This window comes from Sorghum bicolor, chromosome 9, assembly GCF_000003195.3.
Source record: "Sorghum bicolor cultivar BTx623 chromosome 9, Sorghum_bicolor_NCBIv3, whole genome shotgun sequence".
In the NCBI taxonomy this organism is placed as follows: Eukaryota; Viridiplantae; Streptophyta; class Magnoliopsida; order Poales; family Poaceae; genus Sorghum; species Sorghum bicolor.
The window spans coordinates 55,348,019-55,370,922 of record NC_012878.2 but is presented as its reverse complement, the minus strand read 5'-3'; the positions used below and the strand labels follow the sequence as shown (position 1 = coordinate 55,370,922).

General features: G+C 46.0%; 4 protein-coding genes across 5 annotated transcripts; 2 read left to right on the top strand and 2 right to left on the bottom strand.

Moving 5' to 3' along the window:
* On the top strand, positions 2,190-4,517 carry LOC8084434 (reticulon-like protein B1). The gene is made up of 5 exons (XM_002441366.2): positions 2,190-2,542; positions 3,222-3,402; positions 3,641-3,782; positions 3,875-3,944; positions 4,016-4,517. The coding sequence occupies exons 1-5, from the start codon at positions 2,338-2,340 to the stop codon at positions 4,183-4,185; spliced, it is 768 nt and encodes a 255-aa protein (XP_002441411.1). The 5' UTR covers positions 2,190-2,337; the 3' UTR covers positions 4,186-4,517.
* On the bottom strand, positions 5,359-10,759 carry LOC8084433 (F-box protein At5g52880). The gene is made up of 6 exons (XM_021447600.1): positions 10,377-10,759; positions 6,955-7,106; positions 6,339-6,426; positions 6,077-6,255; positions 5,829-5,980; positions 5,359-5,625 (listed from the first exon to the last, which is right to left on the bottom strand). Exons 1-6 carry the CDS (start codon positions 10,592-10,594, stop codon positions 5,515-5,517), a joined length of 900 nt encoding a protein of 299 aa, XP_021303275.1. The 5' UTR covers positions 10,595-10,759; the 3' UTR covers positions 5,359-5,514.
* On the top strand, positions 13,964-15,325 carry LOC110430358 (zinc finger CCCH domain-containing protein 37-like). Its single transcript, XM_021447962.1, has one exon. The coding sequence runs from the start codon at positions 14,088-14,090 to the stop codon at positions 14,886-14,888; it is 801 nt and encodes a 266-aa protein (XP_021303637.1). The 5' UTR covers positions 13,964-14,087; the 3' UTR covers positions 14,889-15,325.
* On the bottom strand, positions 16,682-22,258 carry LOC110429997 (pentatricopeptide repeat-containing protein At4g14050, mitochondrial-like). Of its 2 annotated transcripts, none has more exons than XM_021446780.1 (3): positions 19,175-22,258; positions 17,876-17,958; positions 16,682-17,755 (listed from the first exon to the last, which is right to left on the bottom strand). In XM_021446780.1, exon 1 carries the CDS (start codon positions 22,026-22,028, stop codon positions 19,227-19,229), a length of 2,802 nt encoding a protein of 933 aa, XP_021302455.1. In that variant the 5' UTR covers positions 22,029-22,258; the 3' UTR covers positions 16,682-17,755; positions 17,876-17,958; positions 19,175-19,226. The 2 variants fall into 2 exon arrangements, with proteins under 2 accessions (XP_021302455.1, XP_021302456.1); XM_021446781.1 differs by having other exon boundaries at positions 17,887-17,958.

The window sequence follows — 22,904 nt, the reverse complement described above, 5'->3', positions numbered from 1 at the left end:
TGGGAGGGATGGGATGCTGGGGAGGGCCACATCGGCTTTTTGGTGGTGGCAGACGGAAGTCGCAAGGAAGAAATCATCGGGCATGGGAAGGAAACGGTGTAGAAGAAAATAGGTAGGATGATTTGTTGGCCCAACAGAAGTAGATAGTGGGAAGAGAAATTTGTTGGGCCAACAAAAGTAGGTAGCCACATAGGTAGTCTGCTGGAGTGCGTTTTTTGACATCCACTACTCAAAAATAGGATAGATAGTGGGTTTAGGTAGCATGCTGGAGATGCTCTATGGCAGGGTGGAATGTGACCCTTGAACCTTCGCGTCGGCAGCTAGCCGGCCATCGGAATCGCGCTGGTGGAGCCATTGATAAGCTGCCCGGAGAATAGAAAGAATCTCATCTCGTTAGGTTTTGCCAAAAAATTTTACAAAAAAATCAGCGTCACAACGAATTTTATGGCGCATGCATTCAACATTAAATATAAATACAGATAATAATTAGTTATATTATTTGTCTGTAATTTACGAGACGAATCTTTTGAGCCTAGTTAATCTATAATTGGATAATATTTATTAAATACAAATAAAAGTACTATAGTATCCATTTTGCAAATTTTTTTTTTAACTAAACAAGACCTATTAGACCAATCAAAGTGGGGGTTTCATCACGATATCATGCACATTTATGAATGTGAGCGCCATGTCAGAAAAATTGCACTTTTTGCATTAAACAAAGAGGAGAGAGAAGGAAGTAGTTTCACCATGGTGAAACCCCGCGGGCGTTGTTTCCCACGCGGTGAAACAGGATGAAATCCCCACTGAGGGCCAAATCATTTCACCATCTTGCATGTGATCTAATTATTTTGCAGCAATTAAATGCTTTGCTTAGCCTTGGAAACAACAAAGTGAAATGCTCTATTGCTGGGGTTATTTTATAGATGATTTCATTTTAATCTTGATGACGTGTTGGTATGTAATGACGTTTATTTGGTAGAGCATTAGACGTTTATTTACCTCTTTTTGCAAGTTTTTTCGATCGTTAGAGTGTTTCCGAACTATTTCTTCCGACGTATAATAAAAGTTAAAAAATCTGTGATGCAGACTTTGTTTTGCAACGTGTAGGTTAACAGGAGGAAATTATCGTTTCCTTAGCCGACAAGAGAGCGAAAATTCCATTTGCTTAACTACAAAGCTAGGCCATGTTTAGTTCCCAAAAAATTTTGTAAAATTTTTCAGATTATCTGTCACATCAAATCTTTAGACGCATGCATGAAGTATTAAATATAGATGAAAATAAAAACTAATTGCACAGTTTGGTCGAAATTGACGAGACGAATCTTCTAAGTCTAGTTAGTCTAAGATTGGATAATATTTGTCAAATACAAACAAAAGTGATATTATTCCTATTTTGTAAAAAAAAATTAGAACTAAACAAGGCCCCCAGTAGATAAGATGGACTTGAGCCTTGTTTAGTTTGAGAAAATTTTTGGATTTCGCTACTGTAGCACTTTCGTTTGTTTGTGGCAAATATTATCCAATCATAGACTAACTAGGATCAAAAGATTCGTCTCACGATTTATAGGTAAACTGTGTAATTAGTTTTTGTTTTCGTCTATATTTAATGCTTTATGCATGTACCGTAAGATTCGATGTGACGGGAAATCTTGAAAAATTTTGGGAAATAAACAAGGCCTTGGCCCGCAAGAAGATGCTTCGACAGCCCTGAAGCTTCTGACGTAGGGCCGAGTTCGACTCGAGCGGTCAAGCACTCATCCTGTTGGCCCCACGCCTCGGCTCCGCTGCGCCCGGCCGGACGGACCCGGATGCCGGCGAAAGTCCTGGCACGACACGCGTCGCCAGGTCCGGTGTCCTCCTCGCGATTTCCGCCCTCGCCACGGCCCCACACAGAGGGGACATGACGAAGCGACCCGCGATTCTTTCTCCCCCACCGAACGATCCACCCTACGTAGCTTACAGGCGGGCCCAGCAGAGTGGGGCCGCACACCACCCGTGGCCGCGTGGCCCGTGGGGGACGGGACACGCACGCAGCGTTACGTCGACACATAACTGCGCGAATTGAATAATTAAAAGGCTAGATTAACGCAGGCACGACGGACGGATCACACGGCCCGGCGCGACCGGACCGACGGCCAAGATCGCGCCGCGCCGCGCATAAAGCGCGCGGCCCGAACACGTCGGGGGAAGAAAAAGAGAAGGGAGAGGGGAAAAGCTTGTTGCTGGTTGGCTTGCTACAGAAGCCGCGTGCGGAGCAAGGAGGGAGAGGGGAGAGGGAGAGAGAGAGAGAGAGAGAGAGAGAGAGAGAGAGCAAGCGGGCTAGCGGTGGCAGCCATGGCAGAGCAGCACAGGGAGGAGTCGGGCGGGTCAGTGCTGGACAAGATCTCGGACAAGCTCCACGGCCGCGGGAGCGGCTCGTCGTCGTCGTCGTCGGACTCGGACGACGAGCACTCGTCGGCGACGGCCGCCGTGAAGGCCAAGATCTACCGCCTCTTCGGCCGGGAGAAGCCCGTCCACTCCGTCCTCGGCGGCGGCAAGCGTAAGCCCCGGACCTCAAGCCTCTTCTCCGATCTCCACCTGTGGGGGCTTTGTCTTGTTTGGTTTATATATACATAGATCCAACAGCGTCTGGCTTTGCTTCACTGTTTAGTGTTGGTGAACTGTTAATCTGTAGCCGCACCGCATTTGTTCCTCGTGTGGACACAAGCAAATTCCCGGGGGAGAGATCTTAGCGTGTGGAAAACCGCTCGACTTCCGATCCGGTGCGGTCCGGGTCAACTTTATGCGGCATTGTCTCCACGATGCGAGTATGACGTGATCAGATTACTGTCTGTCGCCAGGACTAAGTGATCGGGTGATTCTATAAGCTAGTAACAGTAACTGCGTGTGATTCTATAAGCTAGTAACAGGGTGATTCTATGAGCGAGTAACAGTAGCTTTCTACTCCTGGGTAATTTGTAGCATGCGTTACAGTAGCTCGCTGGTTAATTTGTAGCATGCCGCCATGCGTTACAGTACCCTTAAACCTCCGATTCTTTGTTTGTTTGCTAGTGAACATTGTTCCCAATTGTTTATTTGGGGTTTTGTTTTGTGCTTGTGTGGTAATTTGTAGCATGGGTTACCCTTAAACCCAGAGATTCTGTTTGTTTGCTAGCGAGCATTGTCCCCAATTGTTTTTTGGGGGCTTTGTTCTGATGTGCTTGTGATCATGCTTGCAGCGGCGGATCTGTTTCTATGGAGGAACAAGAGAATCTCTGGTGGGGTGCTCGCAGGCGCAACTGCCATCTGGCTGCTGTTTGAGGTCATGGATTACCACCTCCTCACCCTGCTATGCCACTGCCTCATCCTCACCCTGGCCATCCTGTTCCTCTGGTCCAATGCCACGACTTTCATCAACAAGTGAGTTAGTGGGATCCCTTAAACTGCTGCTGTCCTTTGCCTTAGTAAGGTTTTATTTATGCTGATCGTGCTAGTTTAACAAAGCTTACATGTTTATGCAGCATCAGCATGATTGTTCTGCATGGCTGCACCCCCTATTATTTTCACCTTGCATTTTATTAAGAGCATATATCACCTATTGACCTGTTGTTGATTAGCATATCTTTTGGATTGTGACATATTTGCCATGGCTATTTAGGTCTCCTCCTAACATCCCTGAGGTGAAGATCCCAGAGGACCTGGCTGTGAATGTTGCACGTTCCCTGAGATATGAGATCAACAGGGGATTTGCTACCTTGAGGGAGATCGGCCAAGGCCATGACCTGAAGAAATTTCTGATTGTATGTTGACTGGCAGGATTTTGTTCTGTATATATATGTTAATTAAGGCAATTCTTTCAGAATGTATCTAATGTGCTTATCTCTATTGTCAGGTGATTGCAGGACTATGGATCCTTTCTGTTCTTGGGAGCTGCTGCAATTTCCTCACCTTGTCCTACATAGGTAATTATTTGTTGTTAACGTTCTTTGATGTGTTAAGAAACAGTATTCAATTATGGTTTTCTTTTATGCAGTTTTTATGGTATTGTACACTGTGCCGGTCCTGTATGAGAAGCATGAGGATAAGGTTGATGCTTTTGGTGAGAAGGCCATGGTCGAGCTGAAGAAGTACTATGCCATCTTCGACGAGAAATGCCTATCAAAGATTCCGAAGGGCCCATTAAAAGACAAGAAGCAACATTAGAAGAGCACAATCAGACAAGGGTCTGCGGTGATTTATCATGTCTTTTGATCATTACTTGTCGGTTTTGAAGGATGAATGTGATTCCATGTCTCCATGTGATGGTAAATACCTGGACGTGTTCTAGTGTATTAGTGTGGTCAGTAGCAATGTGCTAAATTATCTAAGGTTACGCAGAATTGTGTTATGAATTCCCAGTTTAACATTACCCTCCTTGGAAGTGGTGGTTCCCTCGGTGTTTGTAATATATATCTAGTGCTATTTCATAACCGGACCTAGGGCTACGATGAATTGTTCTCGCTGGTTATTGATATATTTGATGCTTCCGTTGATACCTTCTGGTAGTTTTCAATAACTTTTAGTTCCAGTTTGGCTGAATCAAACAGAAGCTCACCCAAAGAATTTTTTTAATTATGAGTGATTATTTGCTGTTTTTGTGAATCCAAGAGAAGCTCTGCCAAACAATCTTTTATTTTTTAGTGAGGGATCCTTCGCTGTTTTTTTTAATGAGTGATTCTTTACTTTGTAAATCCAGGAGAAGTTTTTTTTTTTTTGCGAAAAAATCCAGGAGAAGCTCTTCGAACAGTATTTTAATGAGAGGGATACTAAAGCTGATTTTCAGCAAAGTGATTCTCTAAAATGAACTAAAAGAACTATAAAGATGAGGGAGCTGAAAAAAATAATTATGAGAACTACAAGGACGACTGATTCACTTCACGCATAGAATCACAGTGAATCAACTTTAGGCCTTGTTTAGATCCAAAATTTTTTTGGATTTTGACACTGTAGCACTTTCGTTTTTATTTGACAAACATTATCCAATCATAGAGCAACTAGGCTTAAAAGATTCGTCTCATGATTAAACTGTACAATTAGTTATCTTTTTTATCTACATTTAATGTTCCATGCATGTGCCGCAAGATTCGATGTGATGGGAAATCTTGTAAAGTTTTGGGTGTATCTAAACAAGACCTTAGTCGGAGAAATTGAGTTTATCCTAGAGAGTCGTAAAGAATTAGCTCTAGTCAGAATTACTTCTTAAAGACAATAAATTTCCACAAAGAATCTAGAATCTGGAGCAGCCAAACTGGCTCTTAGCAGGAGCTGCTTCTATCAAAGCGTGCAGGTGCTACTATAGATTTTTTTGGTCACCCTCCTTTTGCTGCTACAAAAATATAGTTGTACCAAGACTACAATTTGCAATGCAATGTGTTTCATTCACTTTGACGAGTCATGTTTGCAGTTGCTACATACAACAGGGGACATACAACAGCTGATTACCAGAAAATTGAAAAACTGTCACAATCTGATAATCCGAATATTATTGTCCTACTATAACACCCAAAATCTTGGGTGCCAATTCTCGTAATCGGAGTCATCCGTGTCATCACTTTCAGATGATGAAGCTGCTAGATCTTCAACGTGCAATATGTATTTAGCAACCTGGTCCAGGATACGGTTAAGTAGAAGGTTCAGTGCATACACCCTCGGTGAAAAGGAAAACAGATTGAGATTATTATATGGATAAATTTGTACAGCTGATCAGACAGAATATATAGTTTAACGGTGTTGTATATAACAATCTGCAAATTAGATAAAAGGTACGATGTGCTAGGTCCAAACCACCATAGGGTTAAACAACTTACTGTATCAGGTAACAGAGGCCGTAATTTTACTTCATCTTGTCTATTCTTAGGGCAATGGTGTGGAGAAGCACATGTGAGGTTGCTCAGCCAAATAACTGATCTGCAATGTGCACAAAATGCTCTATTTGATGCAAATTTCCACGACGCACATTCTGCAGTAAAATATTACATCCTTGTTTTAGAGGATAACCATGGAAATTGTGCATTTTAACTCAAATTATATGCAAAAGGAGGAAAGCCACCCCTACCTTCATACTTACTGTGGAAGGACTCCTTCCAGCTAAAGCTTGGATAATCTGACACTGAATTCATGCTGTAGTGCACACCAGATACAGGGATGTTGTTGCAACTCAAATGGCTGAGGCCAAAGAAAATCGAGTAATTCATCTTCCACAGTTTGTTGTCATTTGCCGCTGAATTCCAAGACCTTCTAAGGAAGACAAAAGGTGTGATCAACAAGAAAGCACCATATTATTTTGAAAATCTTTACAGGGAAGAAAAGAAAAATACCAGCAGACAAGACCTGCTGCTACCAAAGAATGCATGTCCAGGAAACTGAAGATATGAACAAGTATATCTTGTGGTATGTCTGGTGAACCTGTCAAATGGATTGAAAATAACACATCACAATACCTTGTATTAGTAAGTGCTAAGGCTTGTAGTCCTCTTATGTCAAAAAGGCTTGTAATACTCCTAAGTCTTCAAAGGAGGCTGAATCTTAAGCCAACTAGTTAGTTACTTTGAAAATGTTCAAGCTCTGATCCTTTTGGTAAAATGAATCAAGAACACCAGGACGTCTGAAGATACATGTCTATACAAGATAACATAGTAACATTTATAAGCTTTTACTTAAAGCCAAACTTTATGATTTTATCATGTTTACTATCCTAACAGACCATCAAGAGAAATTTCTGAAATCAGCTCATAAAACTTGGAAGACTAAATTAACAAAATGGCCTGTGTGTACATTTATGGTAGCACAGCACAGAATAAAAGACACAGCTGGTGCAGCAATTTCCCAGTCACCAAATATGTTCAAGAACTGAATGGGCTCAAGATATCAAGTTCACACTAAACAGGGTTACATTGATGCAGTTACACCATGGAAAAGGAACCTATCACGTACCTGAATTTTGTTGGACTCTTGAACGCCTTTTATGTGCAATAATAGAGTGCTTGAACTCTGAAACAGCCTGCGCCTTCTTTTGCTTTGGTAGGGCAACTTCTACCGCTTGGAGAAGAACATTAGCAGTGCTTACTGCATATCCTGTCTGCACACTGTGGGAAAAGAATCAGTTAATACAATGTATTCTGTAGCAATATCATTGAGGATTGAAGTTAAGTGAATAACATAGTTTAACATGAAACTACACACCATAGATTATAACCATCTGAAAACTAACTGCAAATCACAACATGAGAAAATGATCTTTGGAAGCACAGATATCTCCAGATATTCCAGCAAACATGAAGCACAAAATCAGTGTAACGTCAGAGGCATCAAAACCAGAGCAAAGCATTGACAGAAACAAGACACATTAACAAGGGGATACTATTAAAGCCTGAGGAAATGAACTAGAGAACTTCTGCAATAAGTTTTTGCCAGGGTGACTCATGGTCGTCCATGCTGTCCATTCTTACCTACACTTGCTGATCAGACCTACTGAGGAAAGCCTGCTCTCTCATCTGCATAATAGGGCAATAAAGATTCATGCAAGTATTTATGCAAACGATGCAGCCATTTTCGTTCATCCTGTCAAAGAGGAGGTACAGGTTCTCCATCAGCTACTTGAGGCTTTTGACCAGGCATCGGGGATGAGAACCAATCCACAAAAAAGGGTGTGATTTAGCAACATCCCTATTGGTTGTGATGGACTTGATCTGGAGGAAATCATGGAATCTTTTCCCTGTTCAATCAATATTTTTCCCTGCAAACATCTCGGTTTGCCATTGCATCTCAGGAAGCTCTGGAGAGTTGACATTCAGATGCTCGTTGATAAGTAGCTGCCAACTTACCTGCCTAGACGTCTCCTGAATCTTGCAGGGTGATTAACTATTTGAACTCAATGCTCACCTCAGTGTCCTACTGTTTGATCTCAAAAAGTGGGTATTGAGGAAGATTGACGAGATCAGGAGAGGAAGCTCTGGAGAGTTGACATTCAGATGCTCGTTGATAAGGTAGCTGCCAACCTACCTGCCTGGGTATTTTTTGAGGAAGATTGACGAGATCAGGAGTTTTCTGTGGAAAGGACCCACGGAAGCTAATGGCGGACATATACCTGTCACTGGGGAGGGTTTGAGCACACCCATGCTTGCCGACACCCAAACCCAGATCATCATTGTCCATTCGTCACCCTCCCCAGTATCATCCATATCCATTTGCCCGAGCCCAGTGGGTAATGATCAAGCTATTAGAAGAGAGGTGCTTGGAGTTGGAGTGCTACTTGATCATCATTGGGTACTAGTACTCTAGTAGGTATTACCCATTTCAAATGGCTAAATAATTTTCTATTCATATCCTTACCCATTTGATGTGGATGTGGATTTGGGGAGTGGGTATGAGTACCCACCAACAGTCATAAGTGGAGACTGTATTTACTAAAAAAGTGCCCAAAAGCGAGTTGTCCAAATAAGTCCGAGGATCTGAGGATCCTGGACCTCAGCATGTTCAGTAGAGCACTACAGCTGCACTGGCTCTAGTATGAATGGACAGAACCACACCATCCTTGGGTAGGCACGGTGCCACCGTGCAACGCGGTTGAAAGGCAGCTGTTCAGAGCAAGCGCCTTTGTGGAAAGTGGAGATAGCTGCAGGGCCAGATTATGGCAGTCTTCTTGGGTGGATGGCCAAGTGCCAATGGGCATCGCACTAAATATGTACAAACTAGCAAATAGTATGGAGAAAGAATAGAACAGGTCGTGAGGATCTAGAGAACTCGAAGGACAAGAGGGCTTTGGAGAATGCCCATAATAGAAGAGCTGGTAGAATTCATCAAACTGTGGGGCAGGTTGAGCAGGCGACATTTTACAACCAGCCCGATGAGATTGTGTGGTGTCGGACGACTGGTGGAATTTACAGCATGAAGTCAGCTTTCAGCATTCAGTGCAGTGTCTCCTTCAGCAGATTTGATGGAAACTCAATTTGGAAGGCACATGCTGAAGGAAAGCAAAAATTCTTTGCTTGGCTTTTGGTTCAGACCAGCAGACAAACTTGCGGCTAGTAATGTAACTGTGATCTAAGTGCTTGCTGTGTGATCAGGAGCAAGCATTGGCGACACATCTGTGTTTGCAATGCACATTCAGTAAAGAGGCCTGGTTCTTTGCCAGAAGTTGGAAAGGGATTACAGTCCAGGTACTGGCTGACAATGCTTCAGTAGGAGACTGGTGGCATGCCTTTCTCAGCAACCTGCCCAGACAGAAGCAACGAAGAAAGGCGGCACTGATGATCTATACCACTTGGATTATGGAAGGGAAAGAAATCGCAGAGTCTCTGATGGCAGATTTCAACAACCAGTGCAGGTGTTGCAGCTTATCAAAAAGGAGGTTCACTTGTGCAGGCAGGCTTGTTGAGAACTTGCCGTAGCTGAATGCCTTGCTGTATCTTTTCAAGTTCTTTCAGCTATTCTGTAGTAAAGACTTTGTTGAACCCTGCTTGCATCCTTCTTATATGTAATAGCAGTGCTCCTGCTTTATGTTTTTCTTAAAAGAAATAAGAAAAACAGAGAGAGAACTTGTGCACAAGCTACGACAATTGTTTTGTAAAGCATAAACTGATAAGGTAATCTCATCCTATTTATATTTGTAAGCCTGTCTACGATGGAGCCTTCTTTTTGCTTCTTATAATGGACTGGATATTGATTTTGATTCTTCTTGTATTAATTGTGAACAGATCAAGCACATCCATATATCAGTAATCTCATTACATAACAGTATATTTCCTTGTGCAAACTATACATAAGATTTTAAGTTCGGTTTTGCAGATGAGGGAATATAACACAAATTTTCTCTACAATGTAGTAGTCATCAATATTACCTTTGTTATTTTTACATATCATTGGTGATCAATTAATCATCCCAGAACAAGCATGTCAAAGTGGCACCTTACACCAGCTACTGGCAGAAATATTTCGAGCGATGTTTCAACAACAGAGCTACTCTAATGTCGGCATAAAAAGTGCTTATAAGATACTAAGGTAAGAACAGACAACCTAGTACAATGTATACTCAAACCATCGGCAACATTGATGAGAGAGCTACATGAATGCTGTATCAGCCTGAAGAAGAGATATGGATTTGCATACCTACAATCTCTGTTGCTCTAAGAAAAATATTACATGGACACTGCAGATAGAACATGCTAGCAATAATAAGCATCTAAGACAAGCGCACGCAAGTAAAAAAGATCAATCATCATCAACACATATCCACGGGGCTGGCGGCTAAATTTTCCGGGCAGCAAACTATTATCAACGGGCTATAATCAAACGAATTCGGCAATCCCGCACATCAGGGATGCTGGATGCATGGATGATTGGAGGAGGAGGCTTACTCGGGAAGGAGGCGAAACGCTAGCAGCACATCGGAGGCAACGAGCGCCTGGGCTGCCTTAGGGAGGTCCGCGTATCCGAGGCGCAGGAGCGCTGCAAGCTCGCCGCAGGCCGTGGGATAGTCCCAGGGCCGCGACAGCGCAGCCCCGATCCGCATCTCCCTGTACCTCTCCGCCGCACCCGTCTCCGGCCGCCGCGGCTGTCGCCGCCTCAACGGCATGGCTGCTGAGCAGAGGCAGAATCGCGAGGTGCGGAGCCGTCCCTTGTGGATCGGGGCCACGATCCGCCAGTCAGGCGGTCACCGCCTCACCGTCACCGTCGTCGTGTCCCACCTCTCACCGGTCAAAAGCCACAGCCTTGAGCCGTCGAGCGCCTCGGACTGGGCTGCGCGCCTACGCCTGTTCCCACGAATCACGACCACGAGATGACAAGAGTTGGCGTCCACGACGATGGATCGATTGTAAAGTGAACTGTGGGCTGAATGGTCTGTGTTGTCGAACAGTCCGTTAAGTGGTCTGTGTTGGGCTGTTGGCCCAGCTTGATCTGGCCCAGCTTGAGCTTGATCTGCAAGCTCGCCGCAGTGACCAAATCTAAGGCCTTGTTCAGTTTGCAAAAAATTTTGGCTTCGGCTACTGTAGCACTTTCGTTTGTTTGTGGCAAATATTCTCCAATCATAGACTAACTAGGGTCAAAAGATTCTTCTCGCGATTTACAGGTAACCTGTGTAATTAGTTTTTATTTTTATCCATATTTAATGCTTCATGCATGTGTCCTAAAATTCGATGTGACGGGAAATCTTGAAAATTTTTGGTAGTTTTTGGGAACTAAACAAGGCCTAAAGGCTTTGGTCCAGGATAGAGCTGTCGGATGGCATGCTATTCACCATGGTGCTGTCGGATGGGATGCTATTCACCATGGTTCAACCTTTGGTCTTGCAATTTTTCTTTTTCCAAAACGCACGTGTTTGTGTGTGCATGGTGTGAGTGTGTAGGTTATATGCAATATGTTGTACCCTCTAAAAAAACTCTATATATCTAGTTACTTCATGATTGAACAATATTTATTAAATAAAAATAAAAATGTTACGGTCTCAAAATCTAAAAACTTTTTAGATTTAAATAAGGCCTAAATAAAAAAAAATGCTATCCTGAAAACAACACGACGAAATAATGAGAAAACCCGTCTAACGGATCTTGCGTGTAATCCACTGCGCATTTGTGACTACCATGTGAGCACGGCAATTTCTTCTCATGCACTTGTTTAGTTCCAAAAATATTTTGAATTTTGGTACTGTAATATTTTTATTTTTATTTGATAAATATTATTCAATCATGGACTAACTAGTAGACTTAAAAGATTAATCTAGTAATTTACAGGCAAACTATACAATTAATTTTTGTTTCCGTCTATATTTAATACTCTATGTATGTGCCATAAGATTTAATGTAACGAAAAATCTTAAAAATTTTTTGACTTTTGGAGTGAACTAAATAAAGCCCAAGTTTACGATTTGGAAATCCAGGACAGTCCAGCAAAGCCTATAAAGAAGAAAGACTAAACAAAGAGGATTGCCGAGTACCGGATCGAAGATTACACATTCAACCTTGTTTAGTTACATCTAAAATAATTTTTTTTAATATTTATCGTCATATTAAATTTTATAACATATACATAAATTACTAAATATAAATAAAAAATAGTTAATTATATAATTTGTCTAGCGAATTTTTTAATGGCTAAGAAAGCACGCGAGCATCGTGGGCATGCATGTGGTGTGGCGGCGGCGGCTTGATCCACGCAGCGAAACATGCGTGCCGTGCGCCCGTAGCCGTGGGTGCGTCCCTGCTGCTCCTTCGATCCGCACGTGAAATCCCGCGCGAGCCTATCCAGCATCCACCACCGAATGTGTTGCCTAGACTACTTGTTGGCACTTGGCAGCGTTAGCGCTAGTTCTTAGGGCTTGTTTAGTTTCAATTTTTTTAAAAAAATCGACACTGTAGCATTTTCGTTGGTATTTGACAAATATTGTCCAATTATAGACTAACTAGGCTCAAAAGATTCGTCTCGTAAATTCCGACCAAATTGTGCAATTCGTTTTTATTTTTATTTATATTTAATACTCTATACATGCGTCTAAAGATTCGATGTGACGAGAAATCTAAAAAATTTTGTAATTATCCATATCATGTGTCGTCAGTCGGTGGACGCCGGCCTGCCGCTGTTTCGTTCGTTCCCCAGGTTCGGCCGAGCCGGCGGCAGTCTGCAGTGGCCAGTGCTTTGCAGCGCACCGCATCATCATCACCACCGATTCACACCTCGGCCTTCACGAACACGAGGCGTACCCGCGCGACGGCGCGAGGGATGATCAGCCACGCGCGGACTCGGCAGACCCGCCCCGTCTCGTCCGGCATTATTACCAAGGACGCCTGTGACTCTTTGAGCACGCGGAGTGGCTGGAGATGGAGTGCTGTACTGCTGTTCCGGTGCGGCAGTGACGAACATATTAGTGTATTACGGAGGATTTCGTCACCTGGGAATGGGATCGCTGCATGCAGAGTTGCAGACGCCACTGGTTCAATCATCCAACCATTTTCTCGTGAATCTCGTCAAAAAAGGAAAATCATCCAACCATTTCACGCTTCATTCGAATGCCAAGCAAAGCAAAGATGGAAAAAAGGTTCAGCGCGCGTTATTTACCGCGGGCGGAAATGTCCGTAGGGAAAGCTCGTAACCTCCCGAGTCAGCTGACGCGAATCGCTCGGCGATAAGAGTATTTAAGGTGCACGGAAGTATATACTTTCTATAGTACTACTACCTGTAGAATAATAAAAAAACAAATGTCCATGTCCAAGTGCCTCTTCTCAGGCCTTGTTTAGTTCCGAAAAGTGAAAACTTTTTGGAACTGTAGCACTTTCATTTGTTTGTGACAAATATTATCCAATCATAGACTAACTAGGATCAAAAGATTCGTCTCGTGATTTCCAGCTAAACTGTGTAATTAATTTTTGTTTTCGTCTATATTTAATGTTTCATACATGTGCCACAAGATTCGATGTGACGGAGAATCTTGAAAACTTTTTGGTTTTCAGGGTGAACTAAACAAGGCCTGGGAGGGGCATGGCTGAACCGACAAGAGCAGTGATGCATCTGTCTACGTGTGCGTGTCCAAGCTGCGCAGCGCAGCTCTCCTGACTCCTAGTAGGCTCCCAGAAATGGAAAATTGACGTAGCGAAACCTCCACGGATCAGCCGCAAAAGCTTAAAGAAACTACCTCCCTCCATCGAGAGAGAGGCGGCACTGCGGCAGGCCGCCCACTTCCTTCGCCGAGAGGCCCGCGACGTGGCGAGCAACATGCAGCACGGGCCTCCACGCCGCTCCACGTACCCGCCCCGCGCCCCCACGTACCCCGCCCCGCGCCAAAACCACCTCTCCCCACGCAGCCACGCCAGCCTCCGATAGCTCGGCAACCAACAGAGCCCTCAATACCGCCCATGCCCTCGATGCCGCCCCCGCCCGACCCAACTGCGGGCGCGCGTCGACGTCGACCCCGTCCATCTCGTGCGAGCGCGCCACCTATAAAACCCGCTTCACCCACCCCACGGCTGTTAACCTCAGCAAAGGCACGGTCACCACCACCACACTCCTCTCTTTTCTTCCCCAGCACCACCGTACCCGCAGCTACGAGTGGAGGGTCTGAGGCAGTGAGCGCCGGCATGGTGAGCCGTGAGCAGCACACCCACAGCTACGAGCACCTGGTGCTGGACCCGGCGTCCCTCCCTCTGGGCGTGTCGTGGGCCGACCCGGCCGCCGTCGAGATCCCGCCGCAGCTCCTCGCGGCGCTGGGGGAGTACCTCTCCGCCGCCCGCGGCGGCGGTGGCGAGGAGGACGCGGAGGCGGACGACGAGTTCATGATGTACGAGTTCAAGGTGCGGCGGTGCGCGCGCGCGCGGAGCCACGACTGGACGGCGTGCCCGTACGCGCACCCGGGCGAGGCCGCGCGGCGCCGGGACCCGCGCCGCGTCGCCTACACGGGGGAGCCGTGCCCGGACTTCCGGCGCCGCCCGGGCGCCGCGTGCCCGCGCGGCCCCGCGTGCCCGTTCGCGCACGGCACCTTCGAGCTGTGGCTCCACCCGTCCCGCTACCGCACCCGCCCCTGCCGCGCGGGCGTCGCATGCCGGCGCCGCGTCTGCTTCTTCGCGCACACCGCGGCCGAGCTCCGCGCCGGGGCCAAGGACGAGTGCTCGCCGCTCTCGCTCTCGCTCTCGCCCAAGTCCACCCTTGCGCCGCTCTGGGAGTCGCCGCCGGTGTCTCCAGTGGAGGCGGGCCGGAGGTGGGTCGACGCCATCGACGAGCCGTCGTTGGACGCCGCCGACGCGGAGATGGAGGAGCTGATGCTCGCAATGCGGGAGCTCAGCTTCAGGAAGGCCCAGGCAGCGTCGTCGGCGCCGGTCCTGCCTGCGGTCACGGAGGAGGACGGGCCGGACTTGGGGTGGGTGTCGGAGCTGGTGATGTAGGCATGCCAGCACCTGCCCAGTTCCCCAGTGCCGGCGGCCGAGCCCAAGATGTGGATGCCATCTCCGTCAAGAGGCGCCTCTCGATCGCCATTCGGAACAGCTTCATTAAGCAATATTAATTCTAGCATTTTCATGAATGAATTGCATCATTCTTCTGTGGATAAACCAAACATGATGCAAGCAACTATTAATACTGCAATCTGTAAGCGTGGCGCGTGTGTGTTTCCCCCCTTTTTCCCGGAGATCATGGCCTCAACATGCTGCTGTCCATGGTTTCGGTTCGATCATTACTACCAGTGTATATGTACATAAAGAAGTGTAGTTGGCCATGAATGAGCCTTCGTTGTTTCGTGATGTATCACAGTGTACTACTGCCTTCTGGACTCAAAAGTGAGGCACATATATATATCTACTATACCAAACATGGTTTCGTGCTCTAGTGCAGTCATCGAAGTGTGTGTTCCATTCGATCACTGCAGGGATTGATCTTGGATGATAGCATGGGGTAAAGTTTCACCCCGGTGACGTGGCCGGTGTTGACACGGATTCGCCATTGTCGCCATCAGCGAGGCAGACGAGAGAGTACGAGAAACATCCCCCCCGGGTTGAGTAAAAAGGAGGATAGAGAACTAGAGCCCCTGGTCCAGACTCTAGACCGACCGAGCAAGCGAGCTCTGGCAGTAAGCGGCGGCACACAACATAGGCCGGCGCGAGCGCGATGCCGTCAGCCAAAGCTGCGTGAAGCCGTGTACTCTCCCGTCTCGTCTCCCGGCCCCCTGATGCCTCTACTTTTCTTCTCTAATAAAACGACAGAAAACACGACTTTGAAATGTCATCTCGCAAGTGGCAATTGACTGTCCAATGCGTCGAGCCACGAAATTATTTGTTCCGTACCTTCTGTTCATTGGATCTGTGTATAAATCTTTCTAGTTCCCCGCACGATTCATCGGCAGTTTGGCAACGCTTTGCTCGAGGACCACGGACACGGAGGACAAATCGGAAGCTATCCTTTGAGGCGGACCACGGCGCCACGAAAGCGAAGCGCCGTCGGATTGCAGCAAAACAACGGGTGCACTTTGGCTCCGCACAGGTCGTTAGCACTCCAACTTGCCGCGGCCGTCCGGAGCCCGGAGCGGCGGAGCCCAGAGGGCGGGGGCACAGCACAAACAACGTTGGTGTGCGCCGTGCGTGCGTGGCTGCACAAGTTGCCCAGGCTTTTTCGCTGGGTTCCTCGCCCCCACGCCACACGAGTACGCGACCACGGGTTCGGGGGCCTCTCGGTCTCGGCACACCAGCTCGGCACGGGCAGAGGACGAGGGCGCCGTGGCTTTACGTGCGGCCGCGGGTACGCTGACGCGCAGGTGGCGAGCTCCCGTTGTTCGGGCTGCCAAGTTGGGCTCTCGAGCTGCGGTTTTTATAATTTCTCGCTGCGAAGCAGAGTGGTTTCTCGGTTTCGCTTTCGCTTTCTCCCGTCTCGGCGCGGCTCGGCAGTATTTGGTGGTCGGTAGGACAAAGGTTACCTGGGCCTAGTTTAGTTCACCCTAAAAACCAAAAAATTTTCAAGATTCCCTGTCACATCGAATCTTATGACACATACATGAAACATTAAATATAGACAAAAACAAAAACTAATTACACAGTTTAACTGTAAATGACGAGACGAATCTTTTGATCCTAGTTAGTCCATGATTGGATAATATTTGTCACAAACAAACGAAAATGCTACTGTACCGAAAACTCACTTTTCGGAACTAAACAAGGCCCTGGTTGTTCCCAACCAAAAAAAAAGAGTATATGAAACTTGTGTTAAAAAAAAAGATGCGAGGATCTGTGGGTGCGATGTTTCACATCTTGCTTTGAATTCAATATATAAAACAAGGACTGGTGGACTGGCTGTGGTTGATGCTTCGACAACCAAGAGCTGCCTGAACACAGTGTAGAATTCAGATCGGTACTAAAACTCAGTCCTCAGGTCAGAGTACACTATGGAAAACTGGATGCGAGTTCAGATCGGTACTAAAACTCAGCCCTCAGTTCAGAGTACAGTATTGAACACTGCATGCAAAGTCAGTCCTAACTCCTAACTGTGAGTCGGAGAAACATATCATTTTGCAATGGAGGTAGACATCAGATCAAAGGTGAATGGAGCCACAATGCATGCTTTGCACCAACCATTTTTTGACTGCACACGTCATTGTATGCGCTTATGCATGATTATCCGCATCTAAGTAAGTACCCTTCTGTGTTTCAGGTTCATACACTGAAATCTTCTGAAACGTTGCCTAGACTGAGCTGAAGAATAACAGCACTATCACCGACGGTTGTCTCATGGTAGAGGCCATTCTTGGTATTTATCCTTGATGCGACATCAGAATAATGTAGGGGGAAAGCTCACGACTCATCTTGCACCATCTACTTTGAGCACTTTTTTCCTCCACAATCTTCTTCCTCTTTTCTGGAATTTCTAATCACGATTGCTAACCTTGTAAGAATTTACCTCATATCTCCTTTAACTGAGATTTGTTCTGTTCCTTCCATTTTGGAAAGTGGTCCTTGAGCTTTCCACAATTCCTGATTGGGTTTCATAACAAGGGAGCTGCGTGGTCTTCCATTTCCAACACCTACCATCTGTCCTTAAACTCTTAGCTAGGTGGCTAAACATTTATCCACCAATCTGAGTTTCTTACCAACACTTCAACTTCAGGGTTGTGGTCTTACATTTCAAGTTTTCAGCTCTATCCTGGTGGCCGGCTTTAACTGTCACGCTAAATCAGAATCGGTAGATGCTCCTGAGGTAGCCACATCATCAGAAGCAGATGCTGGTGAGGCAAGACTTAACATCAATTGTCCAGAACCGCATAGCATATCTGTGCACATTACAGCAGTACATAGAACACCAAAGCATAAACATTCAGTAGAGAGAACACAACAATATCATAATAAATCAATTATTTTTATAATGATTTGGTGATGATGAAATGACTAACCTATGGACAACCTCCTTAATATAGAGATGAACATCCAAGAGGCAAGGTATTGCCTCTCCCTACACTCAGCCGTCAGCCTTGATCTGAAATGTACAAAACACCAGTCATATGATAACAAGAATACAGGATTAACTACACTATCAGTATATCAAAATGCAATCCAGGGGGAACATCAACATTGATAAGAAACACATCATATAAGGAATCTCGCTTTGCTCTGCACTCAATTCAAACTTCATGTGGACATTACAGTGGCGGACGCAGGAATTGAAGATTGGGTGTACATGGTGTATATAGATACACATAAAAACTAAACCATTATAGCATACTATATACTAAATATCCATCAATTTAAAGCAAACAGTACTTGAATATAAAGTACATTAGTATAATTAATTAGTTAATACATAGTATTTGTGAAGTCTCAACTGATAAAGGAACATTACAAATTTATTTGTGTCATGGTGTGTTCTCTGTGCGGCTGTCGTGCAGCCTACTGGTGTCGACTTTGTGCCAATGCCATTGAAATCAAACCCTAGGTGGCCGAGCGGCGCAGGTGGGGAACAAAATTTTTTGGTCAATTGGGAAAGGTGAGTTTAAGTAGGCAGGGCAAGTGCTTGAGGCACCGTCACGGACGAGCAGAGGGCATCACTCCTGGTTGGCTGTTCCCTCCGTGAGTTTGCTTCTTGAGCTAGCAGTCAGACCCAACTAGATGGTGGAGGCGAGGAGGCAAGAAACGTGGCCTTTTTACTCTTAGGCCCTGTTTGATTACCCATATTAAACTTTAGTCTCTATCACATCGAATGTTTGGACATATGCACGAAGTATTAAATATAGACTATTTACGAAACTAAAAACACAGCTAGAGAATAATTTGCGGGATAATTTTTTAAGCCTAATTAGTCTATAATTAGACATTAATTGTTATAGTTAAAAATATGCTACAATACTTATTGAGCTTTAGTCCCTCCAATCAAACACTCCTTTTACTTGGATCAAATATACATAATTTGGTCTACTTATATGTACAATACATACAAATGTATAGTGCCTGTAATTTTTTTCTCAAAATTATTGGGTGTACATCTGTACACCCATGTCCATATACTGCGTCCGCCAGTGGGTGTTAATTTTCTAGTGTACAAACCCATCTTTATGCCAACTTTTGTGTAACCCATTGATAATATCACATAGCAAAATCCTCTTTGATCAATTGGGACAACATGAAAAAAGATTTAGATACAGATCGAAACTAAAAGGAAATGAAAACATGGGTGAAGAAATTAGGCAACCCGCAACCTGTGTTTGAGGGGATAGCATGAAGAGGACCTGCTGGTGCTCCGATAATTTATCACCAAAAATCACCACATGAACAACTTCCATTCCTGAAATGATGGAATCGATTCCCATCTCTAACATCAATTTCTCTCTTGGTGACAGAGGACACAAATTTGATGAAAGTGTGACAGTCACCACATATTCTAAGATTCTTCATTATCTGTATGGGCATGCCCTTGGGTGTAACAAGAAGGCCATAAGCAATAGCAAGCTTCTCGCTGTGGTACAGAAGCGAGCTCTCCTTCTGCTCTTCATCTATGTCATGGAGAACAAAGTCCGTGTCAGGTACATACCCTGCGGCCTTTAGCAAAGTGTATAACTCCCGAAGGGTAGCATATATATCTTGAGTTTGCTCATGTTCCTCATCTCCAGTGACAAATGAGTGCATTTTGTTCTTTATTTGCATCCAGCTACAACCAGGATCCTTGTTCACACCTTGTTCTTTCATAAGTTTTCGTACCTTCGCAACTTCGTCCCACATCCCTTGGGAGGAGTATATATTTGACAACATGACATAATTCCCAGCATTTGATGGCTCAATAGAGAAAAGTTTCTCAGCTGCTCTCCTACCAACTTCTACATTCTTGTGAATCTTGCATGCCCCAAGAAGCGCACTCCAGATCACTGAATCTGGCTCAATAGGGATATCATAAATAAACTGTTCAGCTCCTTGCACATCACCAGCTCGCCCAAGTAGGTCGACCATGCAAGCATAGTGCTCCAGTAGAGGAGTTAGTCCATAATCACTGCTCATAGACTCGAAGAACTGGCGCCCTTCATCAACCAAACCAGAATGGCTACATGCATGTAAAAGCCCCACAAAAGTTACTTCGTTAGGCAACACTCCTGCAGATACCATTAGTTGATACATGCTGATAGCTTCTCTTCCAAGGCCATGTTGAGCATAGCCTGTAATGACGGTATTCCATGTAAAAATGTCCCGTTCCTCCATTGAATCAAAAACCTTAAGGGAATCTGCAGAACCACACTTGAAATACATCGAGACAAGAGCATTTGCCACTACAATTCCTGAATCCATTCCAAGTTTAATAGCGACTGTGTGAATTTGCTGTCCAAGTTTGGGAGCACCAAGACTTCCACTGATACCAAGAAGTATCGTTAATATAGGTGGATTTGGTAACTCACGCTCATGCATCATACTTCTGAAAACCTCTACTGCCTCATTCCCCTGATCAGCTTGTGCATATGCAGATATTATCGTAGTCCAAGAGACAACATCTCGACTTGACATATTGTCAAATACATCTCTTGCTTCATCAAACAGATTATTCTGTACAAGTGCGGTCATAAAAGAGTTATAAGACACTGTATCTTTAACTGCCATTCGATCAAAGATTTGTCTCACAAACCCTATGTTTCTGCACTTAGCGTACAGAGTAATCAGTGCATTACATACATAGGTATTAAACTGACAGCCGACCTTTACTGCAAGTGAATGAACTTGCTTTCCTGTCTCAAGAGCTTCAATGTTTGAACAAGCAAAGAAGCTACTAGTCAAACAAGACAGGCTAGGTAACATTCCGTTCCTATGGAGAGCTTGGAGTGAAACCAAAGCTTGCTCACTCCTCCCATTATGCGCATACCCTGCAATCATCCCAGCCCAAGATATTGTGTTTCTAAAAGGCATCCTGTTAAAAAGTTCTTCAGCTTCATCAACCATTTCATTCTGCATGTACCCAGTAATCATGGCATTCCAGGATACAACATTGGGCTCAGGAATCTGGTCAAATAAAACCTTTGCATCATTAATCCTTCCATATCGTGCAAGGCCTGTCAGCATGGCAGTCCGACTAGGAACAGACTTTAGAGGATCTCTCTGGTAAACAGCAAAAGCATCATCTATTCGTCCAGCCTGAGATAGTGCAGCGATCATGGTCGACCATGTGTACTCATTCCTAACTACCATGCCTTCAAAGAATTTTACTGCAGTGTCAAGCATATTCACATCCTTAGTGTAAACATTAAGTATGGCAGTGCTGACGACAACATCCCTCTCAAAGCCAGTCTTATGCACAAGACCGTGGATACTCTCTAGAATGCCAGGTTTACCAAGATGGCGTACAGCTGAAAGCACAGAAACAAGGTTTGGTTGCTCTGGTGTCATTCCTTCACATAGCATTGTGCGAAACATGTCCCAAGCCCTGCCATGCTGCTCAATCAGAACATACCCAGAAATCATCACTGTCCAAGAAACCAAGTTGCGTTCTGCCATTCGTTCAAACAGATTCCTTGCCTCCTCCATCAGTTGGCTATGGCAGTACCCAGTAAGCATCGTGTTCCATGACGAGACATCCCTGCTCGGCATTGCATCGAACAGCCTGCGCGCGAGGGTGATGTCCCCGTTCTTGACGTAGCAGGTAACCATGGCATTCCACGCCACGGTGTTCCGCACGCCCATTCCGTCGAACACCCTCCGAGCGTCACGCACGCGCCCGGCGCGCGCGTAGCCCGACAGCAGGATGGTGCCCGTGCGCAGGTTCCCGCCGGAGATCGCGTCGGCGAGCGACCTCGCGGCGTCGGGCATCCCGTTGCTGCAGTAGGCGAAGATCATGGAGTTCCAGGCGATGATGTCGCGGAAGGGCATCGCGTCGAACACCTCCCTGGCCTCGCGCAAGCGGCCGAGGCGGCCGAGCTCCCGTATGCGGGCGCTTTGCGCGGACGTGGTGCCGGGCGACCGGGGCACGTGCCGGGCAGGGATCGGCGCTGCGGCTCTGGCGGAGGCAGACGAGAGGTAGCGGTGGAGGCGCCGGCAGTGCGCCATTGGAGGCTTGCTCCATTTGATCAGAAACACCATAGGAGTGGCGCGTCGCGGGGAATAATTGAATAAAGCAATGGCCGGCGGATACGCCGCCGCCGGGCCTCAAACGCTTCCAAGGTCCACTGAAAACTCACTCAGGAGTCAGGACCACTATGGCTATGGCGGGCAATGGCCATATGCGGTTGCGGCCGCCGCCCACTCTCGGGGAGGACCGGAGGAAGGAACCCGCGCGGGTACCAGGCTACCAGCAGCAGATTGGGAGGTGGGTGGGCATGCGGCGTCCACGCATTCTGGGCTGGGGTGGTCATGGCCCATGGGTGCTTCGGCCGCTCCCTAGCTTAATCCCACAGCACACAGGATCAATAAATCGGACCAGCCGGCCCAATATCTTAGGAAGCTGCTTAACAGTGGCGGATCCGAAAACACTCAAAGGGAGGCTAAAAACAGGGCAAGGTATTTTTAGAGCAGGTAGGACTAAAATATATATTTTTATGAGTTATCTTAAGCCAGATAAAAGAACTGTTAAAAGAATTTGGGCCGTGCCCCGCGATCCGCCCCTGCTGCTTGGTATGGCAGTTTCCGAATCGGTACTGCTAGCGCCCGGACGTCCGATCCGGTGCTAGCGTCCGGACGGTGGCTCTACTATGCATCTTCATTATCCCCCACACGGAAAAGAAAAAGAAAAGTAAGATGTGAACTCGACCCCATCCGCCCTCGCACGGAGAAAAAAAACTAGAGGTACGAACGTACCCCGCCCACCCCATACAGAGAAGAAAGGAAATCGTCTCTTCCTCCGCTCTCTGTGCAAGGAACTCGCCCCATCTCTCACACACAGGATGTACCCGCCCCCAACCTTGCTGGAACCCTATCACCTCTCCCCATCGCCAGCTCGCCCCCACAGCCCACCCCTCT